The sequence below is a fragment of the Haliotis cracherodii genome, unplaced genomic scaffold (assembly GCF_022045235.1).
Source record: "Haliotis cracherodii isolate W230 unplaced genomic scaffold, xgHalCrac1.p SCAF_2, whole genome shotgun sequence".
NCBI classification, from domain to species: Eukaryota; Metazoa; Mollusca; class Gastropoda; order Lepetellida; family Haliotidae; genus Haliotis; species Haliotis cracherodii.
This window is the reverse complement of record NW_027266275.1, coordinates 76,053,095-76,078,752: the sequence shown is the minus strand read 5'-3', so window position 1 is coordinate 76,078,752 and position 25,658 is coordinate 76,053,095. Positions and strand designations below refer to the sequence as shown.

The 25,658-nt window shown below is 39.7% G+C and overlaps 1 protein-coding gene across 1 annotated transcript; it reads left to right on the top strand.

Annotated features, from left to right (window-relative positions):
• Window positions 1-9,890: 9,890 nt before the first annotated feature.
• LOC139468529 (DCN1-like protein 3) lies at window positions 9,891-22,551 on the top strand. The gene is made up of 2 exons (XM_071250541.1): window positions 9,891-10,065; window positions 16,131-22,551. Exon 2 carries the CDS (start codon window positions 16,172-16,174, stop codon window positions 17,069-17,071), a length of 900 nt encoding a protein of 299 aa, XP_071106642.1. The 5' UTR covers window positions 9,891-10,065; window positions 16,131-16,171; the 3' UTR covers window positions 17,072-22,551.
• Window positions 22,552-25,658: the final 3,107 nt, after the last annotated feature.

The following is a 25,658-nucleotide window of genomic DNA, read 5'->3' as shown; positions in this document are numbered from 1 at the left end:
GTAATTTTTGGTCAAATCCAATGTTCAAGGGTATACGTGTATATTTCCTAGATATGTAGATGTTACAGCAGATCATTGCTAAAGAATCTAGCTGTCTCATTGGCCAGTAGCCGTCTTGTAAAGACCCATACCAGATGGATGCCCGACGCCATATTTCAAAACAAACTGAGGCAGCATTGCCACATTGAAGAGACAACTACCGGTCGGTAGCAAAATACCACATCGAAAAGATGCTAACACTCCAACGATCAGTGAGGAGTTACTTATTTGACGTCACTTCCTAAACGAACCTTTGGGTCCAGGGTATTTGTCATACTAGAATGAGGATATTATAAGTTGTAGGGGAATACAATTTGATGTACCTGCGTCGTGGCCATACAACACCTACAACGAATTTATCTTCCGTCACGTTTATCTTTTCCTGCAATTGTAATGCGAAGCGTTTGTTTGTATTCACATTGCCAGACTACAAGTTGTTTATGTTTAGGCTCTGTGCATCACATACATCTGAAATAAATATTAGTATTCATTACACGAGGCCGTTTCGCTGTAAGGAGCTTAATTTGCGGAGAGGACAGAGATCGACAAAACGTCTGTCGCCATGACGTTGGGGTAGAGTCTATATGTGGTCAGATGCACACAGCTGTAGCGGGTACATTGAATTTTATCAAAACGTTATATGTTACATGTAAGGTAAGATAAAATACCCCAGGACAATCGAGGATCCTCCTTGTTAATCATGTATCATGAAATACACCCATGCCTCGTCAAAATGGAAGTTCAACTGCGGATTCTGTTGGGAAAAAAATTACATTATCTTATACGATATAAGGAGTAAACGGGTTTCGAGACAGCGAGGTTTCATTGTATATCTCTAATTCGAAATAAGCGGGCAAATGTGTATGTAGTTATATACTGATCCGGTCGTGACAGGAAGATAGGTTCAAGATATCGGTACATTCGAGATAACAGAGTTCGAGATAACGCGGTTCGACTGAACTATTCTTCCTAATACGGACATACAGTACGGTTATAACGAACTCAAAGGGACTACTAATTTTAGTTCGTTATAACCGTAGTTCGTTATAAGCATATATACAGCATAACTACAGCAAATAGTCGGGACCAAAAAAGTAAGTTCGTTATATCCGTCAGTTTGTTATAACCGTAGTTTACTGTATGCACACAGAGATATATGTCATGTGTACAAGCATAAAGAGTAAAAGCGGCATATAATTTCAAGTGTATAAAGCCTGCATGCACATCCAGTTGTACTTAGACTAACGAGACACAGTGGCATTATGTCCACAATAAAACTGTACAAACAGATGATGTATGTAGCTAGTTGAAGCCATATGCAAAAAGCACAGTACGTAGGCTTTCTTCGGTAAACGGTGTTTAGGCGTTATCATTTTACACCAATATTTCAATCAACGAGTGTAAGATACAATGTACAATGGGAGTGCCCCGCGTTCTCCATAAACCATATCATTATGATTGACATACCAACATTCAAAAACGTTTTACAAGCGAGGAGGTAAACCCTTTTAGATGTATAGAACGTTTACAAACCCTATACCTCAGACCCATATAGTGAAATAGGTTATATTTGAGCTTAGGGATAAAAGAGTGGACTTGTAATAGAACGTTCTTTGCTATATTGGTGATATTATAACAGACTTATTCAGATCCAGCGTGTTGGTAATCAATATGCCAAGGTATTGTATTCATTCACATTAATAAATTTCCCTTGAAAAAAACATTTCTCTCTTGTTGCCTCTGGACCACCTTGGTGAAATATAATAGCACTTCATTTATGAAAAAAAACACTAAGTTTCCATTCATCTGAATGTTTCGGACGTGTGTCAGGCTGCTTCTGCAGACTAATTATACGAAATGTAGCATGGAAAGTTCTATTATGTCAGGGAAGAGCTGGATGCCATGTCTACCAAGACTGCATGATATCAACGTATAACTCATTTATGAAACAAATGAAACATTATAGGACTTAAAACACGTCCTTGTCATAAGCCAGTCGGACTCTGTAAGTCACTTACAGTATCACCCCAGCAAACACATGCTTTTAACTTGAATACATTGATATAACAATGGCAAATATTTTGTGTCCTTAACAAACCTGTTTGCAAAATCATTTTTTTTAAACCAACAAAGGCCACATACAACTTGTGTTTGCTGTTGGTTCAATATATGTCAGTGGCTGTATACAAAGTGAATACTAGTATGTGGTCAAAAGTCGAATGGTCCTGTACCCGTAAACTAAGTAGGTACACAGGATAAGGGATTATATAATGTTAGACGGAGATCGATGGTACAGGTTTCGGAGGTAATACTGTATGAGATTCCAGGTTAGAATAACACCAAATCAGTCTGTGGCGGTCGTCAGTGGCGACTTAATGGATCGGGTGGTAAGGCTCGGTGACTTGGTTGATCGTGTGTCATCGTATTCCGACGGCTGGGATTGTTGCTCATGATATCAATCACTGGATTGTCTGGTCCTGGCACGATTATTTCCAGGCTGCCGTCCTATAGCTGGACTACTGCTAGGTGCTTACGTAAGCAACACACACACACACACACACACACACACACACACACACACACACACACACACACACACACACACACACACACACACACACACACACGTGTGTGAGACTCCAGGTGGGGATTCCTAGTCAGTATATGACACAGCACCTCGTGCTTGTCGAAATAACAACGAACTAACGCGGGGGTCGGGGGGTCTGCCTCTGTGACGACTGATAATGTGTATACCCCAACGGCATAGGGCGTTACTCGTGTGTTCCAAAACTGATTATTTACAACAGTCGTGATATAGCTGGAATACACTTGATTGCGGCGCAAAACAGCATTCACACTCTCCCACTTACGTGCAACGACAAATTAATTATATAAGATAATTTCACATTATCGCCTTCATAACATCATAGTTTAAGAAACGTAGTTGTTCAATACATTAAAACTTCTCCGTCCTTGTTTAAAAATATTTCTTTTTCTTTAGGCTCTCATACAGGTTTTCATTCATACCATAAAACCGAAACATCCGAAAATTTCCAAGCCAGTCTAGATTTCTTCATTTTCTATGAGATATTCTCTGGTTTTCTTTCAAGACTATATTAAAATAAATTAACAAGAAAAATCTAAATACTTTCATTTCAGAGACTTAATGTTCGTGTAGGTTTTATTCTCCAAGACGGGGCATACTGCTATCGGTGGTGGTGGATGGTGACGTCTTGCCCTTCCATGACATGTTCTCTAAATAAATGATGCGTTACTACATAGGTATTGATCATGCCGCCTCCGTGGTCTTGTGGTAGAGCGTCCGCCCGGAGAGCGGAAGGTCCGGGGTTCGATTCCCGGCCGCGTCATACCAAAAGACGTTAAAAGATGGTACTTGTTGTTACCCTGTCTGGCGCTAGGCATTAAGGGGCCAAAACAAGGACTGGTCTGCTCGGAGTCAGTATACTATGTCTGAGTGGGGTATTCATGTTAAACTGCGGCATGGTATCTCAGTGAGCTAGCTCTATAAATCGGCATCAGTCCGGACTAGTACAAGCAGCCACACACACACACACACGTGCATGCACGTCGCTATATAAGTGCAATAATCTTGGACGCGACGTTAAACCCAATTTCACCTCACCTCACACATAGGTATTGATCGAAAACATACATTCTCCGGCACCACAAGGGCTGCTTATAAAAGCCAAATGTACTTCCGGTCGTCGCGGCCCTAACTCCACTGTCTGGGACAACGTAACAAGATTCCCCATGTCCATGTAAGTGCATCATCACCACGTGACGTTATCCTGGCGACTTCTGAGGAGAACAATACAGACGAACTAAAAGACATTGAATCGATTTTTTACGTGATTGAGGGCAAATTGTTATATTGATTTTCTTTTTTATCACAATTTGTTGTTGCAGCGCTCCGCATAAACATCAATATGTAATTATGATGGTTGGGGTTTTATCAATGCAGAGAACGAGGCACGCGCTGTGTGGGGTATGCAGGTACAGCGGGCGAATGAGGGTCACTTTCGTTCCTCACCACCAGAAGTTGAACACCCCTTTTTGTGGCGCATATGTGGCGCTAGACTAACATTTAGTCTCTGAAATCTTATATTACACAATATCCTCCTTGACTCTAAAAATATTTAAAAAATTCCCTATGCTGATTTGTGGAATAGAGTTAGCTTGAGCTGGCTAGACTTGCTTTTGTATGCATTTCTAGATTATTTTTTTTCATAAAATAAATATATTCCACGGTCATGGTGCAGGACTAATGTGGCGCATACACTATCTCTGTTCAGCACTGGCAGGTAGTTCATCGATCACCACTCATCCCTCGTGTTACAGTATTGTGATGCTGAGCCTTATCACCTGTTCACAGAAATCGATGATCCGCGTGGCGTTGCACACACTGTTCCCTACCAACAACGTGTACTACAACGACAACAATGATCGTATCTCCATCTCGAATATATATTATATTACCCACACTCGTAAAACATTGATTAAAGGTCTGCCTTCAATGCACGTTTTATCGTTCGCGGATTGGATTTGCAATATATAGTTCCTGTAGGTAGCATATGTAAAGTATATGACTAGGTTGGGATAGGGGATTAATTGATTGATATTCCAGGACGGTGTACTAGAGTTGTGTCTAATGGTTATCAGGAACATGTAATGGAGATTGTACATGCTATAATAAAGTGATTTGGTTATTTCGGTTGTATACTGAACAGCAAAAGAAACGCTAGTCTGTCATTCATTTCAAGTTTTTACGTCTTCGAATCGCGTCTGATGATACCACCCCCCCCAAACCCCATGGCCCCTGAACTGTAGGTTTACTCCAAGGCTGTACTGAATATATCTATGGGTGTATAGTAATTCTATCTTCATAATAAGCAAATCAGGACGCCAATCTCTTATAGAGATAACTTGTTCTTATTATTTATATAATCTACAAATTATTATGGAAACTCATAATTATTGCCTTAGAGACTTGTGCAAGTTTATCTGAACTAAAGTTGGTTGTGTTCTGGTTCTTAGATGAGTGGCCCTCAAAGGTTTTATGTTGATGATGTAACTCCAATGTTGGCAAGAACATTGTCCATCAGCAACGGATGCTGTTTGTGAAAGATTCAAGCCGACTATCTACAGAGACCACCTCGTTGACAGCGAGGGGGAAATCCCCTGGAATCCTTGCATTTGATTGGATGATGCTTACATTACCCTTGCAAACTTCGTCTGCGTGTTATACAAGTGTACGTACTATTATCTAGTTTAGTATTCAGCAAATACATGTACGTATTACTTTGCAACAATGAAGTTATGTTCATATACTTAAAACAGCAAAGAGCCTTTTTTCAGGAAAATTGCATATAACACAACAATTGCTCCTCTCTTCCTTTCATCCATATTTCATGGTAAAACCCTACACCTGTGTACATGTCGTCATTCACTTCATGACTTTATGACACGCATAATCAGTGGTAGAACCGGACAAAGACTATGCAAAATAACTCAGTAACGTTCACATCTGCCTCTATAGGTGTCAAGGGTATATAGCAATCTGTGGTTCGCATTTGGCATTTCTCGCGTCTGGGGCAATTATTCAATCTAAGATCAGGTCTGGTGTGGTTTAGTGAATTACATGTAATGTAATATGCACGTGGCAGCGCAGCAAGGGAGGCATGTTAATCGAGCTGCTACAAAAAACCATCGATCAAACCATTAACCGATAATACGTTGATTGATTAAACATAGTTATCTTGCAACATGGATTTGTCATAAGTAAGTTGTTTATATATGTAGGTTTACAAAAGCAGACTGAATACATATCTGGCCGTGAAGTGCCTTTGTGAAAACAACATATTTTGTTTAAAGGATTAGCCGATAATAGGTTGAGTGATTGCTCGTTGTTATCTAATTCAATGGATTTGTTTTGGTAAAAAAACCGCGGGTGCTGTAACGTGTGCTATCTCAACTGACCAATGAGACATATGACACCCCTGTGATACACAGGAAGACAATTTAAGTGATCAGATGAGAATGTTACGTTGTTACAAAGACATGTTGTTACAAAGAAGGTGTTTCTTTGAACAGCTTCAGCTGTAGGGGATATTGGTTCTTTATGTTGATATTCGCGACTACATTCCACGAACGAGGTAACTGATGAGAGATGTTTATTTTTGTGTCACACGCACAAGCCGTCATGGTAAAAACATTTGGCATAATATGAGTTCAAAACAAAAGCTTGTACATCCAGCCTTATTAGGCTCATGAGACACATTAAAATACATGTGTATCCATTGTGAAATAAATAAATAAATAAATAAATAAATAAACAAATGAATAAACAAACAAACAAACAAACAAACAAACAAACAAACAAACAAACAAACAAACAAACAAACAAACAAACAAACAAATAAATAAATAAATAAATAAATAAATAAATAAATAAATAAATAAATAAATAAATAAATAAATAAATAAATAGATAAATAAATAATATCTTCTTTTAAACATATAATATAGACATTTAGCTTAAACGTGTTGAAGTGATTACTCCTGCATAATAAATATTTGTCTGAGCTGCTTAAATTAAAAAAAATCTCTGTTAAAAGTTTCTTGTAAAAGATCAAAACGTAAATCATCATAAAAGTTACATTCGATTAAGAAATGACATTCATCTTCAATATGAATGGGGGGAGCAAGAGGTTCGTTAGAGTATATTTACATATTCTTTGAGACAAAGGTGTGGGAGGCTCGGAGTATCGGCCGGTCTCAATATGCAGTGGTAGATTACCGCATCTAAAAGAGGCTAAAATCCTTCTATGATCCTTGAACTTTACATTCTTGGCATGAAAATGGACATCAGGAAAACATTTATAAGTTCTATAAGTTCGTACTTTGTTTCCGTTTGATTTATTTCTGTCACCCCATACAGCGGCAAGCCATTTTTCGTTATCATCAAAAGTGAGAACATTTCTTAAGAAATCTTTTATCCCAGGACTGTGATTTCTTAGAAGACCATTTGTGAACAACATAGGGGATACGCGAATGAGGCATGTTATATAGTGTTAAAATATAACCGACAACATTCAGTAAGTTGTGTGACCTTCACAGAGCCCCATCCCGTATCACCTCTCATAGCAATAACAGATGCATTCTTGTTTATTCCTAGAAATAGTCGACAGGCTTTATTTGGAACTACTTCAATCTCTTTATATGTATTTAAACCCCAAATACCAGCTGCAAAAAATAATACAGGCTGAACAAGAGCTTTGTAAAGCTTGTCAAAGACATCATAAGACATGCCACCAGCCTGAATATATTTTGTGTACAAAGCAGCAAGAGCTCTACTGGCTGATTTACATAGTTCTTTTACTGTTTTATGCATATCAAGATGTTCATTAAAATCAATCCCAGATACTTATAAGTACAAGCATACTGAACAACATGTTCACTGCAGAAGAAAACCCGCGCAGATTTGGTCACAGATTTTTTCATAAAATGAACTATTTTTGTTTTCTCTGAATTTATGTTTAAGAACCATTTTTTACACCAAATATAGGTGATAGCGACGGACACCCGTCAGCGCTAATTAACTGTTAGGTGTTGGCTTCCCTTGTTAAAATTTCCACCTTTTCTCTTATTACTTTAGTTGTTCTTACAGGTACATATATATGCTCTTCTCTTCATAGCATTTATTCCCCTGATGAAGGAGAAAGTGTATACTTCAAAACGTTGTGTTCCTCCTAATAAAGAAGTTGACATCCATAAATTCTCTTCCTTATGTGTATCACTTCTAAATGTGATTCAAAGACTGGATACTATGTAGTTATTTATATTTATATTTACCGATAGCTTCACCCTTTCAAGTCGTGTATGCATTATTCAATAACAAAAACACATATTACTTTGGCTGCAGCCCTTTTGTATTTGTATTGCTAGCACTATGAAATCGGTATCAGTTAGGACTAGGACACACACACACACACACACACACACACACACACACACACACACACCACGCCACACCACCATCATCCGAGATCAATACCCCCATAGCAACCACGCCCTTGGCATACAACTTTCCGCCTAAGGGCAGCTGCACCCAGCGGCCGTGCCCGGACATGAATAAGACATGGCATTACATCAGATATAAGTACTTAACTATTCCCATCTCCTTGGATGCGGGCAGACAAAAACCTGCAACCCATGTGTCTGTAATTGTTTGTCGAAAACAGAGTGTTAATATGCTGGCTTGTCACACGTATCTGCGACTGTAACAGAAAGTTTATTCTTATTTCATTCAAAGTGTCGTGAGTTGATTGAGGTGTGAGGTGGTGAGGTGTGGGGAAATGGGGTTTTAAGTTCATTGCACAAATATAGCGACGAGCATGCACGCGCGCGCGCGCGCGTGTGTGTATGTGTATGTGACAATGTAATGAAGAACTCAGCCATCATTGAAGCACGGAGAAATTTCTTAATGATGACGTTCGAATCCCCACATGTGTGAATCCTATTCCTGTTACCCCTGTCATATTGCCTGTAATCAATCAAGTCTAGGCCAGAAAACCAGTAATTGATCGCGAAACAGTCCACACAGTCTACCAGGTGGCATCTTGTAACCACCCAATCCTCATTAGACGGTTCTTACCACAAGCACTGCGTACTTGGACCTATTCTCCCCGGAATCCCAAAGAGGGGCCTTTAACATAAGGAGACTACGGGTTAGAATTGATCTTCTGCAACCCATAAGAGGCGATTAACGGGAGTTAGTTGTCAGTCTCGCTGACTTGGTTGATACATGTTATTATCGTATCCAAATTGTGCAGATCGATGCTTATCATGTCAATCTCTGGATTATCTGGTCCAGACTCCATTATTTACAAACCACCGTCATATAGCTGGAATATTGCAGAGTTCGGCTTTTAACAACAAACAAACAAACTAATGTAAGGGAGTCTGTCAATAACTAGGAAATAAACCGACACCACCCACAAATCGATACTGACAGTTATTTATTTAAATGAGTATCAATGAAACGGTTATAACGAATTATTCCAACATTCGTCCCCGATGAAATCAAACTTTCAAAGAGATCATTTCTTAATGGGTACACAGGGGCTGTGGATTAGTCTAGTGGTTAAAGCGTTCGCTCGTCACGCCAAAGACCCGGGTTCGATTCCTCACATGGGTACAGTGTTAAAAGCCCATTTCTGGTGTCCCCCGCCGTGATTTTGCTGGAATATTTCTAAACGCGGCGTAAAAACATATTCAATCACCTAATGGGTGTATATATATTACGGAATATTGCTATAAGCAGCTTCATAACTCACACACTCATAATCTGAGATTCAAGGTGAAGACGACAAGTGAAGAAGACAACACGCAAAATCAGACCTCATCTCATGGCAACAAAGATTATCTCTGGTCATGCAGTTTGGAGGAACAAACGTATTAATTACCACACCCCAGAAACGATATCGTATTAAAATATTTTCATACATGAAACATATAAACCTGAATGAGCTTGTGGTTTAAAATATAGTATATTTATGTTCTGTTGTAAATTCGATACGTGTCCTATCCATAATTGGTTAACGCTTTTATGTTTACTGGATAAACACGGGCTTTTAATATCTGAATGTGGTTTATTCAGCTCCCAATAAAAAGTTTTAATGTGTGTAGCAATATGAAAATACGATTTTATTGATAAGTAGGCAACATGTGAGACCACGTCATTCAAAACCACAGCTTTGAAGATATTTCCAGAGAATATGAACTCATAACGCGTGCAGTGACGTCACGATGTCAAACAGGAAGTCGTCCATGTTTGTAGATGGCGGCCGGGGAGAAAGGGTTGGTCCTTCAAGGAAGGAATTTAGATTTGTATCGGTTATGAAGAGTTTGGAGATATCAAAACACGACGAGAGTTCAATGGACATATTATAAACCACCAGGGATGCAATTTAATGCATCTAGAACGTCCATGGTCTCTGAAGTTGGGTGAGAACTTTGTCAGTCGTTGCAATAACACATCCCACTGGTGCTATTTATCGAAGTGAATAGAGGCAGTGGTGAAGCATTCATTGCAGTGGGTTCGTTGTTAATGTTCATAGTTCCGCATTGACTTTATCTCGTCTTACAGATTAACCGACGTCGACTTTGTGACTATTCACTAACGCTGCATGTTCAATGTACGTCCATTTGAGATCGGTCATCTGTCGAGAGGTTTGTATCTAAATGTGTATGGGACTCGGGAGGTACAATCGTGTTGTTTACATATTCTCTACCCACATAAGTCAGATTGAAAGAGCTTTCACAAGGTCTTTGGAACAATTAATGCATATAGGATGCACGAGACACCTATTTATATAATATATAGCCTAAGTTTGTAATGATATAAATTGTTATTAGTGGTAAACAAGTAACACAAGTTTGATCACGGTGTTTGATGTCATTGTAGCATACAGAACGGGTATTTCTAATTCTATTGATCTCTGCCAAATCCAGGACATGCCATGATACAATCAGGTTATGACTTATCATGATGACAATAATCAGCTTGTAGTTGTTCTCAAATAAGCCACGCTTGCCCATACCATATCACTGTCCATAATTTCTTGTGTATTATTATTGATTGTTTTACAGCAAAAAAGCAGTGTAGAAGGGGTATATCATTGCCGAAAAATTGTTTTAAATATTGTGTAGATTTCAAAGATGTTTGTTTACGACTGCTCCTCAGAAATCAAAATAACTCATTGTCTATGGTTTTACTAACTTCTAGTAAGTGGTACCTAGTACTCATACTCAAGCCACAGATTATAATTATGCTGTTTATAACTGCATGGTTTATGGGGTTTTAGTATCACGTCTTGCCTGTGTGTAACCATTATCATGATAATGTATCAGAGTTAGCATGATTTGAGACCATATATCTAAATACTGTGATATGTGATTTCTTCCATGATAAGACTATCAATCCCAATGGTTACACCATGTACACATGCAAATTTGCTGATTATCATCATGATTAAGATCAAGAAGAATATAAACATGACATACTTAATAAGTAACACACAACACTAATCATGCTGATGTACATTATTCCAGATCATCCCAATTGTAAACCAGGTCCAGATTAGGTTTGGATTTCACATTAACTCACTACCAGTGAATCCGACTTGAAACATGTGCACTGATATTTGAATGTCCATTCACTCTATCGGTATACAATGACAGATATGAATCAGCCATGTCACGGATGACCACACAGTTCTCTTAGTAGGCTTGAGTTGACAAGTATGGGATACTAAAAATAGGCCCTCAGGATTTGAATTCCCATGTTTGTAAAAGTAGACTATGTTGGATTGGGTGGTCATGGCTGCTTGGACAGTGTTCCTGTTTACCGGTAATTACAAGTTTTTAACCGGTAAAATTAGATTTGGACCGGTAATTAGGGTGACTGTCAGTCCCTGTGGACTGGCAAATATTGTACCTTATAAAAATCTTTGTTGTTGAACAAAACATAAGCAATCTTCAAATCTTTCCAAACAAAGTCAGCTTATCTGTTACCATCAGGGTGTCCCCTTGTCTACTTTTAGTGGAAGGAAATAACATTTTGCCTTGCTTCGAGGTTAAATATGTGTAGCGACTATGTCTTGAAATATTCAAAAATAAGAGAGAAAATATTGTGACTGAACTTCGTGTGAATGACGTGTAGATCTATGTTGCTGCAGAGATGACGTCATTGCATTGAACATGATGTTGAAGGAATTAAAACCAGGTAATTTTCATATGATTTTTATTTATTAAAAGTTGGGACTAAAAAAAATCAGGAAGGACCGGTTATTTTTTGGAGTTGACAGTCCACCAGGACTGGCAGTTTCAGAAGCCAGCGGGAACACTGCTGAATGTCATTGTACCCCGTTTATGTGGATTGTTGCTCATGCTTTCAATATGTCTGGACCAACCAACCCCCAACATCTAGCCAACACTTGGTGATATAACTGAAACACTGCTGAATGTCATTGTACCCCGTTTATGTGGATTGTTGCTCATGCTTTCAATATGTCTGGACCAACCTTTCCCCTACATCTAGCCAACACTTGGTGATATAACTGAAACACTGTTGTATGTCATTGTACCCTGTTTATGTGGATTGTTGCTCATGCTTTCAATATGTCTGGACCAACCAACCCCCAACATCTAGCCAACACTTGGTGATATAACTGAAACACTGCTGAATGTCAGTGTACCCCGTTTATGTGGATTGTTGCTCATGCTTTCAATATGTCTGGACCAAACAACCCCGAACATCTAGCCAACATTTGGTGATATAACTGAAACACTGTTGTATGTCATTGTACCCTGTTTATGTGGATTGTTGCTCATGCTTTCAATATGTCTGGACCAAACAACCCCCAACATCTAGCCAACACTCGGTGATATAACTGAAACACTGTTGTATGTCATTGTACCCTGTTTATGTGGATTGTTGCTCATGCTTTCAATATGTCTGGACCAACCTTTCCCCTACATCTAGCCAACACTCGGTGATATAACTGAAACACTGTTGTATGTCATTGTACCCTGTTTATGTGGATTGTTGCTCATGCTTTCAATATGTCTGGACCAACCAACCCCCAACATCTAGCCAACACTCGGTGATATAACTGAAACACTGTTGTATGTCATTGTACCCTGTTTATGTGGATTGTTGCTCATGCTTTCAATATGTCTGGACCAACCTTTCCCCTACATCTAGCCAACACTCGGTGATATAACTGAAACACTGTTGTATGTCATTGTACCCTGTTTATGTGGATTGTTGCTCATGCTTTCAATATGTCTGGACCAACCAACCCCCAACATCTAGCCAACACTCGGTGATATAACTGAAACACTGTTGTATGTCATTGTACCCTGTTTATGTGGATTGTTGCTCATGCTTTCAATATGCCTGGACCAACCTTTCCCCTACATCTAGCCAACACTCGGTGATATAACTGAAACACTGTTCAAGTGACCTTATGCCTCACTCACTCTCTTTGAAGTTTGATGATTTTTCTTTCACACATTAAGGCAGGGTTAGAACTTGACACAAGCTGGCTAGCCCTGGGTAGTACAAAGTTTCCCCCTTTCTTAACGTTACAAGGCCATTTTATCTTTACCCAGGCTAGTACTACTAGTAGAGTGTATGTGTTTAGTTCTAACTCTCAAATATTGATTAACTTATATGTTGGATTTAGTTCTGATGAATTAACATGGATATTTTGAATGACAGTACTCATGGCGTGACAGTACTATGTGGTGTGTGATAATTTCTTTAATGTTTGGTCATTTAAGCCAATGCACGTTGCAAGATCAACAAATTGATCATAATTCTAAAGGATTCTCTCTTCTGACATGTTTAATGTGGGGCTAGGTTGGAAATTAACCTAAATAATCATAAGATATGGTGATACCTCCCAAAAATATTTGAAATTCTATTAGTGCTTTGGGTACCTTTAACATTAACAGAACTGTTGTGGGCTAGTGCTAATTTTATAGTAATCTAAATCTTTGTAAGCAAATGGTAAGGATGTATATATAGTAACACCAAAATCTAGTGAAAATGCTGCTGAAAGACTGAATTGGGGATTAGTATCAGTAAACACTGATCACTATACAGAGCCTGTTGTAGGTATTAAAGTTTTGGATACAGAATGCAAATGCAGAATTTGCTAATTTTATTGGTAGTAGCATGTTTAGGTACAAAATCACTTTGATTTACCTGCCTGTCTCTTTTGGGGTCTATGGGTTCCAAGGAATGAACAGGGAGACGGTGTGTGGCATGCTTCACTTGATTTCCAAGAATTTCCTAATGTCATTACACAGAAGCCTGTATCCTGTAGTTAGAGATGGGGATTTCAATATCCTATTGAGTCTGAACTTTGAAAGGTTTTCTTGCCATGGAGAAATGCCAGTTATGTGTAACTTGCACTCTAAAAGTTTGATATGTTTTTATGATTCAAACAGCCATACTTTTCTTTTACGTTTCCTTAGGTTGCAGTGTAGATTAATTGCCTCCAGTTACATGTTGTGTGTGATAATGAATCAATGATGTAATGTATTGCGTCAGGTAAAGCCCTGATTATGGTTGATTTTCTTACCCACTCACTCTTCCACCCATTTTCCCGAGGCAAGTGAGTTAAGTGACTATAAAAGTCTAGTTTCCACCCTTGTTGAACTAGGCTGGTATTATGGAGTTTCAATTTGGCTGGACTAAAACGAGTCTATGCATAGTCCAATCAAAATTGTGAAATGAAATTGAAATCCGGTTCGTAAACTGTCATGCAGATTTTGGCCGATTGCAGGATTGACAAAGCATGTGCACGCCAACTCATTATCAACAGATATTTTCAAAATCTTTTCATGTTTTTAATCAAGGTGCTCATGTGATTTGATGCATTTCGCGATGTAAGACCTGTTTTATCACAATATAGATCTTGATTATCGAGCAGATCGTCTTGACTTGGCGCCCTCATTTTGTTTGAAGCAAATGCAAGTGATATGAGAGGTGGAATCTGATTGGTCCATAGGAGAGGCTTAGAAGGGACATAACTGGTAATAGCCACTGGTGGCCAGGAATCAAGCACAGGAATTCCAGCCAAGTTCGGCAAAGGTGGAAACTGGACTTTAAAGTCAGTTTAAGTTAACTCTCTTGCCTCGGGTAGATGACTTCCACCTTGTCCACTGACATATCTGATGGCTGTTGTAATATTGTCATCAGTATCTTGACTATAAAGAGCTATTGTTTTGGCAGGGGACATGTACATTAGTTCTTTGTACACAACACATTAAACATCTCTGTTATGTCAGTATGTGTCATAGCCCACAGGTGGTATGAGAATGATGACACAGCTACTTAACAACACACTTCATATTGGTGGTTTTACGGTTTTGACGGACCAGAGCTAAAAAATCTGTAAAAAAGTTAACATTTATATTTGGTGTTATTATTTGTCTGACTGCTCTATCTTTGACCGATTTGATGGATTAGACACAATAAAATAAACTACAACTATGAAAATAAAAAAAATAAAGTAACCAATAGCATTTTAAGTCGTAATTGATCATATGCATTCTATATTGAAAGGATGTAGTCTCTTGGCAACTGCAAACATGAAGAGAAGTAAATACAGATACGTGCTTCCATGGTTACTGTGAAAATAGTAAACATCCTGCACTTTAAACAGAAAAACTGAACAGAAAAATGCTAGTGAAGAAGGAAGTCCTGTTATATTTTTGTTGATTAATTACACACGGAATGTTCCCAGCGAGATCAGTGCCAGCACCAGAAATAAGTATTATCAGGTTATCATGGTGATCAATCCATTGTTATTCCTAATTGATAGATATGTTCCAACCTAATCAGATCGGTCTGTGATATCCGTGTTGCACTGCTGACTTCAGTACATGCTGTATTGATTCTGTTTTCATGACAACCACCATTTTTTTCCCTGTGACCGTAAATGCCAAACAAACCGGTAATAAGCTGGTCATGGGAGTACAGCTGAACAGGGCTCTTACCTTGCCGTGCTTACAGGTGACATGAATGTTGATAATGAATGCTGGTATAAAGGACTTCTGCATGTTCTCAGGGGCCAATATTTCATCCCTAGTCTTTGGCAAATGTTAGATTAATTCAAATATTGCCATAAAACAATCAAGTTTTTTGTGTTGCTAAGGCGACTGATATTCAGTGATTGCATTGCTAATAAATGTGACAAAGAGCGTACTTTGCATTATCGTGATTTGGTCTGGAATGGTAAAATTGGGACGTACAATATTTCCATATTTTTTACAAATCAAATTTTTCTCCCAATGTGCAATTTGGCCATTTATTGGAACTGCTGTGGTCTGTGCAGGTTTGAGTGGCCTATGAAATGGGGAAATGAATGTGATTTAGACTTACCATGTTTTGTTCATGTTGCAGGCCTACGCTAACCACCTGTGCAGGTGTGAGTGGCCTATGAAATGGGGAAATGAATGTGATGTAGACTTACCATGTTTTGTTCATGTTGCAGGCCTACGCTAACCACCTGTGCAGGTGTGAGTGGCCTATCAAATGGGGAAATGTCTGTCATGCTGTGAGGCTCCAGGACAGCCCGGTCCTGATGCCCAGTTCGCTGACCCACGTGCCATCTCATCGTCACAGTCCAGGTCATCCACAGGATTTGTCTCCGAGTCTAAAGAGCTGAAACGTGCAGCAGCAGTCACAGATACAAACTACGGAACCGGTCGACCAGTTATAGCGCCATCAGACAAGAAAATGTTCACGCAATACCCCAAACTCCCTCCAATTAAAAAACAAAGTAATGGTGAAAGTAAACGATTGTCACTCATTTCTAAGGATTTTCAAGAATCAAAGGTTATAGCCATGTTTGACATGTACAAAGATTCAGATGATGATGACATCATTTTGGCAGAGGGTGTGGAGAAGTTCTGTGAAGATCTTGATGTGAAACCGGAAGAATTTATTGTCCTTGTCATTGCTTGGAAGTTCCAGGCTGATCAGATGTGTCGTTTTACCCGCGATGAATTTATTAATGGTTGTAGGAATCTCAAATGTGACTCCCTAAAGAGCATTCGGTCCAAGTTCCCAGAACTTCTTTCGGAAGTAGAGAACAAGCTGGCCTTTAAGGACCTTTATCGCTGGACGTACAAATTCGGCCTTGATTCTGACACAGGCCAGAGGACTTTGCAGACTGAGATGGCCATGAGCTTGTGGAAACTGGTGTTCTCTCAGCACGAGCCACTGCTTCTCGAACATTGGCTTGAATTCCTCTCCAAACATCAGAATATTCGAGGCATTCCAAGAGATACGTGGGACATGTTCTTGAACTTCACTGAGCACGTGGGCGAGGATTTGACCACCTATGACGACACAGAGGCATGGCCAAGCCTGTTTGATGATTTTGTTGAGTTTGAGAATGATCGTCAGAATCAAAATGTTATGACCGACTGATGTTCGATGTTCTGTGATTATACGAGTGCTTCTGTGTAGTAATAGTGATATAACTGTGTTACTGTCTGGTTGGTCGGGAAATGGTCATGTGTTGGTTATGTAAGCTAATGTTTTCTTCTCGAGAAATTATTTAACTTCTTCAAATTCTTTATAGCAGAAGAAATTTACCATGACTGTATGAATGTGGGCTCAAACTGTTTATCAATATCAGGAATGTTGGTGATTGGAGAAAACTGATAATGTGACCTTTAATGGAAGCCCCCCAATTTCACCATAAGGCCTTTACTCTTGTCTCACTTCACACGACAACTTGTGTTCATCAGACCATGCTCATACCCAACGTCCCACTGGTGGCCTCTTAGCTTTCACTGTCATTGCCTTCATGCTCCTGCATTGCATTCACCTCATCCTCTCATCGCTGGTTCACCATCATCGTCCGATACTGTCAGCATGTGTGTGCGCGTAAGAGGTTTACAGAACAGAACAGAATTTCAACAGATTATAGCAGTATAGTAGAACAGACTTGATATCCAGTGTATTGTGTTCCCATTCTATACTACTCAAAAGAAGTTAAGGATCACCTGATGCTTTCGTGTTATTATAGTTAATCTGTCTTGCCATGACAGATTAACTATAGTAATATCAAACTATCCGGTGGCGTTTTTGAGTAGTATAATACGATAAATACCCTGGAACCATTTGCTACTTTAGCTCTTTGAGTCGGAGTCTACTAATGATGCTAAAAATAGCTGTCCATTTAACTTGCTGTTACTAGTGAGAAATTCTGTGCTAAGTTTAATAGAGAAAGGAACAATTGAGCGACATTTCCAATTTGGAAGTGATTGGACCCAGCATGTTTATCAAAATAGAATTGACATGTAATACACTGGATAATGGAAGATGTCTTGAGGAATAAATTCGCAGCTAAATGTTATCATGTGCATGCAAGAAATGAATATTAAATTGGAGTTATGAATAATCTCAATGATAGTGGAATGTAAAAGTAAATAGATATGTTTTTCCTATACCCAGGAATGCCAAGTGGCAGTGAAAAGTGAGGGTATGAATTGAAGTGTAAATGCTCAGTGGTAATAGCCTGTTTTGCACACATTTGATTGGCTGTTGCTCTCTGTGGCTGAACGGACCTGATTAAGGGTTATTTGATCTGCTGCCCTAGGGTCTTGACTTACATTAGCATTGTAAATCTCTGATCATCAACATCAATGGCCTACCAATTTTGACCTGCAGAATGATGTTAATAAGCTGAATTAAATTTCACATTACGTAGTAGGAACAACCAAACTCTTAATTCTTGGTTATTTCTCTCTCACAAATAAAGCCAAACCAAGAACTTAATCCGTGACAGAGCAACCATATTTCCTCACCTTGTTTGTTATTGTCAAATTCACTTGTACAAATATGACAGGTCAGCTTATTCTAAGTTCTAAGGCTCAGTTTGGGAAATATAAATATGAAGGAAAAGGCAGGATCCTTTTCAATGGCTGCTGACCTCAGTAAAATGAAATCTGGATATTTCTACAGATGAATCATGGTAATTGCTGTTTCAGCATTTTTATAATTGTACTGTCCTATTGCAGTTGTATATTCTCAGAGCTGACAGGTTTTGTTAAAACCAGAAATTAGGAATCCGAAATGAGTGTATCATGTCTTCATGTTGTAGAACTTGCCGAGTTTGGAACGAGGGTTTTTCTATGTCTCAGAAGGCAGTTCAAAACCTTACAGGATTTCCCCTGTGGGGATGTAAAGTAGTGAGGGATCTAGAAGCAGCTGATTGTGTGTTACCCTTCAGTTCCTTCCTAGTTTATCATGTGAACAGGTATATCCTATTGCTTGATGATGATAGCAGCTTTTTTTGTACAAGTTTTGAAAACTTCACATAAATAGAGTTGGAACACCCAGAACAATGTAGAAATTGCTGCCTTTATTGTCTTGAATCGTAATATATATTTTCTTTAGCTTTCATCCTGTTAATTTGAATTAAATTATTGTAGCTCACCTGATCAAAATGCGCTGTAGATGCTCGTCATGGTTAGTTGTCTTTTGTGAACTTTGCTCATGAACAACTGCTCTGAAACACCTAAATGGGACGCGTTCCAAATTAAGATAAAAATTTGTTGTTACTGTGAATATGATGACAACCTAAAGAAAGGTTCAATGTCAATGTCAAGGCAAATTTGAAAGGGGTCCGAGTTGGCCATCATTAGCAAAACTGATGCAGCTTATCTGCCCTTCAGCCCCTTGTCTGTAGTCTTTCTCTGGTACAATTCCTTTTAGTCTAGTAAACTCAGCTATTGATAGTCCACATGCCCACCTAGGTAATATATGTGAAGCCCATTTCTGGTGTCCCCCGCCTGGATATTGCTGGATTATTGCTAAAAGTGGAGTAAAACATTTTTACTCACTCACTCACTCAGACCTGTAAGATTGACAAAGTCAGTATCAAGTAACTGTCTGTCGTTTTTTGCTACTGGTACAATCTGTGAAGCTTAGAGAATAATAGTCCATGTGATAACATAACATCAGATGTGATGCTGAGAGCAAATTTAAAAAGATGGTTTTTGCACAAACTGTTTTAACAAATACACAAGGCCTTAGCTGCATTCTCCTCTATTGTAGTGTCTCTGCTCATTCAGCAGCTTCAGTGTGGCAGTGGACAGATTCAAGCTTCTTGTCCATAAATCATTCCGACCATTTGGCATGTCAGGGTTGTCATAAGTCACTATGGTTTGACTGCATCACGTACACAGAGCCAGTATGTCTCACTGGACATGTCTTGCTTCGTAGGGGCGGTCGGGTGTCCTAGTGGTTAAAGCGTTTGCTCGTCACGTCGAAGACTCGGGTTCGAATCCCGACATGGGTACAATGTGTGAAGCCCATTTCTGGTGTCCCCGACGTGATATTGCTGGAATATTGCTAAAAGCAATATGCCCACCACATACTCACTCACTCACTTGCTTCGTAATGAGTATATTTATGCAAAAGACTATAACCAAAGTAGCATGTAGGGTCGGTTGAGCCTGCCCCATCAGTCAGTGTGTGAGGTCTATTCCTTATGTCCCCTCACTGTCCAGGTGCTGAGACTGGTGTTAACCCATATTCATTTACTGTGGCCATGGTAACATTTGAATATATTCCATTATGTTGATATGAACTAATGTGGCAAGATTATTTGGCCAGAAACTTGGAGAAATTAGACCAATGCACTTCAAGCTGAAACTAGCCATGCCAAGTTGGACATTGTATTGAGAACATGAGGATGCCCATAAAACCTGAGATTTTCCTTGCTGTCGGGTTACATTTAACAGAAGGCAAAATTGACAACTTGGTTGGAGTGAGACTCGGATCAGGCTAATTTGTCGGCAGTGCCAGCAAATTTAAATTCCGCAAACACCCCTTCATTAGCTAGTTTTATGACATACCAATCTGACCTAAACTGATCATGTCTCTGTTTCACAAGTGCCACTAATTCCAATAGCTATAGCTAGGTACTTGGTGGCACGTGGTCCTGTGTGAAGCACACAGGTCACAAATCGGGTAAAGTTATAAAACATTGGTCATGGAGACTCTTTAGCTGGGCAACAGTGTTTGTCCTTGTTTTTTTGGCTTCGGTCCTGCGCCACACTGAAGCACATGTCTCCTTCGACAAGTGACTTTGGTTGAAATATGCCTCTGTTCACCCAGCAGTGAATGGGTACCCAGAGTAGGATAAGATGGTCATGTGACTGTCAACCTTGTGTTGTATTCTTCCCAGTTGGCTGAGAATGAAAACTCGAGTGCACACTGAATCATTGACTGGGGTAATAATAATGTACTGTATTGAGTGGATTATTATAATCATTATTATTATTTTAGGTTGAGAATGGTCATCTGGCAATGTAGCAAAGTCTCCCTTCCTAGCTGGGTGGGGGGCATGGGTGGCCCAGTCGTCTTAGGCGCCGCGATTTGCTGTGCAGAGTTGCGTCCCTTGGGCATGCCAGAAACCTATGATTGTGGGTTTCGAATCCCGGTTCGCCCCGATTATGTTTCTAGGTTTGTCAGCACCATACCCGTGCTTGTGGGTTTCACCGAAGTGGTAAACGTCTGAGACCTGCATCACTTTGGGCTTTCCTCCCACATTAAGCTGACACGCCGTGATATAACTGGAATATTGTTAAAAGCGGCGTTAAACCCAACTCACTCACTCACTCATAGCTGGGTGCGTTTCCTCACTTGGGTTTAGTGTATGAAGCCAAATCTTGCTGTTCCGTCATGATACGGCTGAAATATTGCTGAAGTTCACCTCATTCACTTCCTGAGCATGCTAAAACTCCAAACTGGCCCAATAGAACATTTGATAGTAAACATTTGAATGTATGCTTTCAAGGTGAGTACCATACAACGCCGTGTATGGTGACACCCCAACTGATGATTAAGGAGATTGAACACTGCACTTGGACATCGTTATAGGTGTTTTACTTTGTATACATGGTACAGAAAGTCACTTTGGACATGTTTGCTACATTCAGCTGTATTTGTATATTGGTTTGTGTGACAATTTGTTTGTGATATTGTACATGTTATATTCTTGTTATGAGTGAGCTGTATAGAAGCCTTGAAATCTGAGATGGTGTGAGAATGACCTGGGTGAAGTACATATTACTAGGAACGCTTCTTCGTCTTATGTTGTCATCAGTTTGCTGAGTAGATGCCCTTCATGTCTAGTCACTCTTGCTTGCTTCCTGTTTTGTCTTTAATTTTAATTTATATTGTATTAAAATGTGATAGTATAATCAGTGATTGGCGATTGAGTAGTGTCCTTGCTTTGATGAATGTGATAAATCCACCGTAGTCAAAACTTTTGCTTTTTGGGGGGGTCCGTAGGAGTTGTCTCCCTTGAAGTGTATGCTTTGGGAATGGAGTAACGTATTTGTGAAACGTTTGTAATATTAAATTGCACAACTGTCTACTATTTTCTATGCAAAATGGTACACACTGTTCAGTGCTAGGTCCCTATTTATTTGAATGACTATTTTTATGGAACCATTGTGAAGAGATTGTCAACCCTAGTGACAACAATTTGGTGCTGAAGTGGACATGAATCAGCCTATTGTTGCCGAGTGTCTGTATGTTTTGTAACATTGCGGTTTCATCATGTACATGTACCATATTCCTTGTTTTGATATTTGTGGAATTGTCAGATAATCATATTTACCTTTTATGGAAATCTACAGTCTATCAGCATGCTCAGTTATACATAAGACCATCAGTAGAAACTTAAGTCCCATTTATCCAAAATATCACAGCTCAAACTTACAGTAAAGTGCAACATTTATGTCTGATGAGCAGACATTTTTCTCTATTTTTCAAATGGTTTTGAACAGAGCTGTAACCATGGTAAGAGCTTTGGCGTTTGCAGACAATTGCCTCAGCTGCCGTTGTAGATATTATAAACCTCTGTCGGAAATGAATTTTTCATGTTAGCTAAGTGATTGAGTTGTTTTTGTGCCTCAACAAGTCAGTCAAGTTGAGTCCACCAAACATCCGACTTCAGGTCCCAAAGGGGCGGTCGGGTAGCCTAGTGGTTAAAACGTTCGCTCGTCGCGCAGAAGACCGAGGTTCGATTCCCGACATGGGTACAATGTGTGAAGCCCATTTCTGGTGTTCCCCCGCCGTGATATTGCTGGAATATTGCTAAAAGCCACGTTAAACCATACTCACTCACTCACTCACTCACTCAGGTCACAAAGTCACTGATACAATCACCACCACCTGGGTTAGCATGGCTGGAGAAGCATGGCTGGAGAAGCCTCTTGTGTAGTCTTCCAACATATCCAGTATCAATAACACTGTGAACTGGTCGCCATTGGCTGTCTTCACTGCACACTCACCTGGACAAAAAGATGACACCAGGTTCAGTGGGCTGAAACACCAGCGCCACCCCTCTAGACCCGCCTATACAATTATCCTTAGTCACTGCACCATATTTGTGCTGGTGTTGTAATGGTGGGTTACCTGTGTGGTAAATGTTACACTTACAATGTCAAGTTGGTGGGATGGTCGGTCATGTGTTGCTCAGCATGGGTGGCAAGTTTGTGGCCTCACAGTGGCCATTGGGGGCGGTCGGGTAGCCTAGTGGTTAAAGCGTTCGCTCGTCACGCTGAAGACCCTGGTTCAATTCCCGACATGGGTACAATGTGTGATATTGCTGTAATATTGCTAAAAGCGGTGTAAAACCATACTCACTCACTCACATTGGCCATTGATGCCATACTTGAACTTCAAGGTCACTAGATAGGACTATCACATGACTCACCATGCGTCACATGAAAACCACTTGGGATATCACATGCGTCAATATTATCAGTTTTATGATAAGAAAAACAATACATGAAGTGGAAAAAAACACATATGGCTTTTATTTAGTTGTTTCTCTAAATTTACATTGTAATCATAGCACACCATTTCCACTATGAGCACACACCCACATGAGGTATAGCGTCCAGTACTACAACACATAGTATATACAGTAGTCTAATCATATCAGGCCGTTCTGTATATACGTCGTTTATTTTGCTACACATGACAATTAGCTGCGCTCATCACGGAACACCGGGGTCCCAGTCGTCAAAGACGCCGGAATATGCTATGCAGTTGATTCCCTACGCGTGCCAGAAATCGATGATCGTTTCGTTTCGCCCTTCGATGTTTGTGGGCTTGCACCAAAGTGGTTATCGTCCAAGACCTGTGTCACTTTGGATTTTTCTTCCGACATCAAGCCAACCCAACATGATATAGCTGAAATACTATTTAAGTGACCTTAAACCCAAATCACATCCTCTCAGTTCTTGTCTTAAAACGAAGTGACCACTTCTCCGGTTTGCCCGTCGAACACACCTCGAAGACACAAGGAAGACATGAAATATTTGATGAAAGAGACAAAATAGTTCATAGTTAATGCACAGATATGTTTAAAAAAAATTAATTATTCAAACATGAAGAGACGACTTTGACAGGGCAGCAAACCAGGGACACGACCGGTCAGATGGATGCCCGACTATCACCTTTTACGTTCGCTTCAAACATTATGATGACTATTTTGTAACGTGAAATGCCAGGACGATATAACAGAGGGAGGCACAAGAGCAACGGACGTCATAACATTTTCAATGTATTCTCTCACGATTTACATACTAGATAAAAGATAAATTGTAAAAAACAAATAACCAGTTTAGAGTATCCGCCGAAACAGAATAAGAAGGTTTTGTTGCCAGATACTTGTAGTGCGGTAAGTACAGCATAAGCAGGAAATTTGTACATGAAACCAAATTTCTTAGTTGGTAGGCCAAGACGTATGTTTAGATAAACAGAAGCAACATAAAAGGAAATTCTAAACATTTAACGTCACAAAATTTATAAAACAAGTTATTTTTGTTGAGTGACCCAAACGTAGGTTTGGATATACAGAGGTACTTAATGTCAGCATGTGGTCTTGGCCTGGACGCTTCATCTTTGTCGAGACGAGACACATGTTTGTCGTTTCACTCTATCAGGTAGACACCCCTGGTCACTTTCAAGTAGACAGATCCACCACTACAGCGACACGCTAAACCCCAAGGACAACAGTCCTGGTGTGAATGAAAGTGTATCGCAGTAGGTGTCGGAAAATATGCCCTGCCACACAAGCCTCTATTGGTGAAATTCCCTCAGTATGAATTATGTAACTTATTAACAGCTGTGTTTAGGCACCGTTCACAAATATTTTGGCTGTGTTCCAGTAAAAGATCTCGCGAAGAAATCGGATCATTTGCTCTTTCATCTCTGGCCCTACGTCAAGATCCCTACCTGGTATTTTGAAGGAGGAAATAACACTTTTAGAGGACAGAGCAGTATCTGTGGGTATATGATAATGAACTGTTAGATTGATGCACATAATAATAAAACAGGAGGCGATGGTAAACGAGTGAATGACTATGGTTTTACGCCGCTTTTAGAAACATTCCAGGCATATCACGTAAGGGAGTCCAAAAAATGGCATCACACATTGTACTCACATGGCGAACCGAACCTTGGCCCGTAAGCGCGACAGGCACTTTCCTGAGGCATAGCCCTCCCCCGGTCCCTTAAGTCCACAGCTGACCTGAAGGACTAGTACCCTCAAAATACTTTCCCGCATCAAAACTCACTACCCACAGATGAAGCTCAAGGTTGTTATCTCTTCCCTATAATATCTATATATTACGACATACATTTTAGGTCTGAGATGGACAGCAAAATCGTCTAGAGAGCATATTGCTTGTCCCGGGGTAACGGGCATGCATGTTTTTGAAAGGATGCGTCGTTGATTCCTCCAGACATCCCCAAACGTCTATGAGCTACGTTGCTTGAAATATTATTGAAAATTGAACTTTAATTATTTATTTTAAATCTGCATTAAACCTTACCGAACAAAACTGTAGCCTAAGTGATTCCGCAGCATACTAACCCAGTTTGAATGCTGTTGATAGCAGCTATGGGTTACTGAATAGATCACTGATGAAGATGCGTGCCTGGCGTATGTACGGTGGCTGATAAGGATGTTTCAGATTGC

Bases quoted from the DNA above. Each gene is read 5' to 3' on its own strand.
- LOC139468529 (XM_071250541.1), top strand. From the start codon at position 16,172: ATGGGGAAATGTCTGTCATGCTGTGAGGCTCCAGGACAGCCCGGTCCT.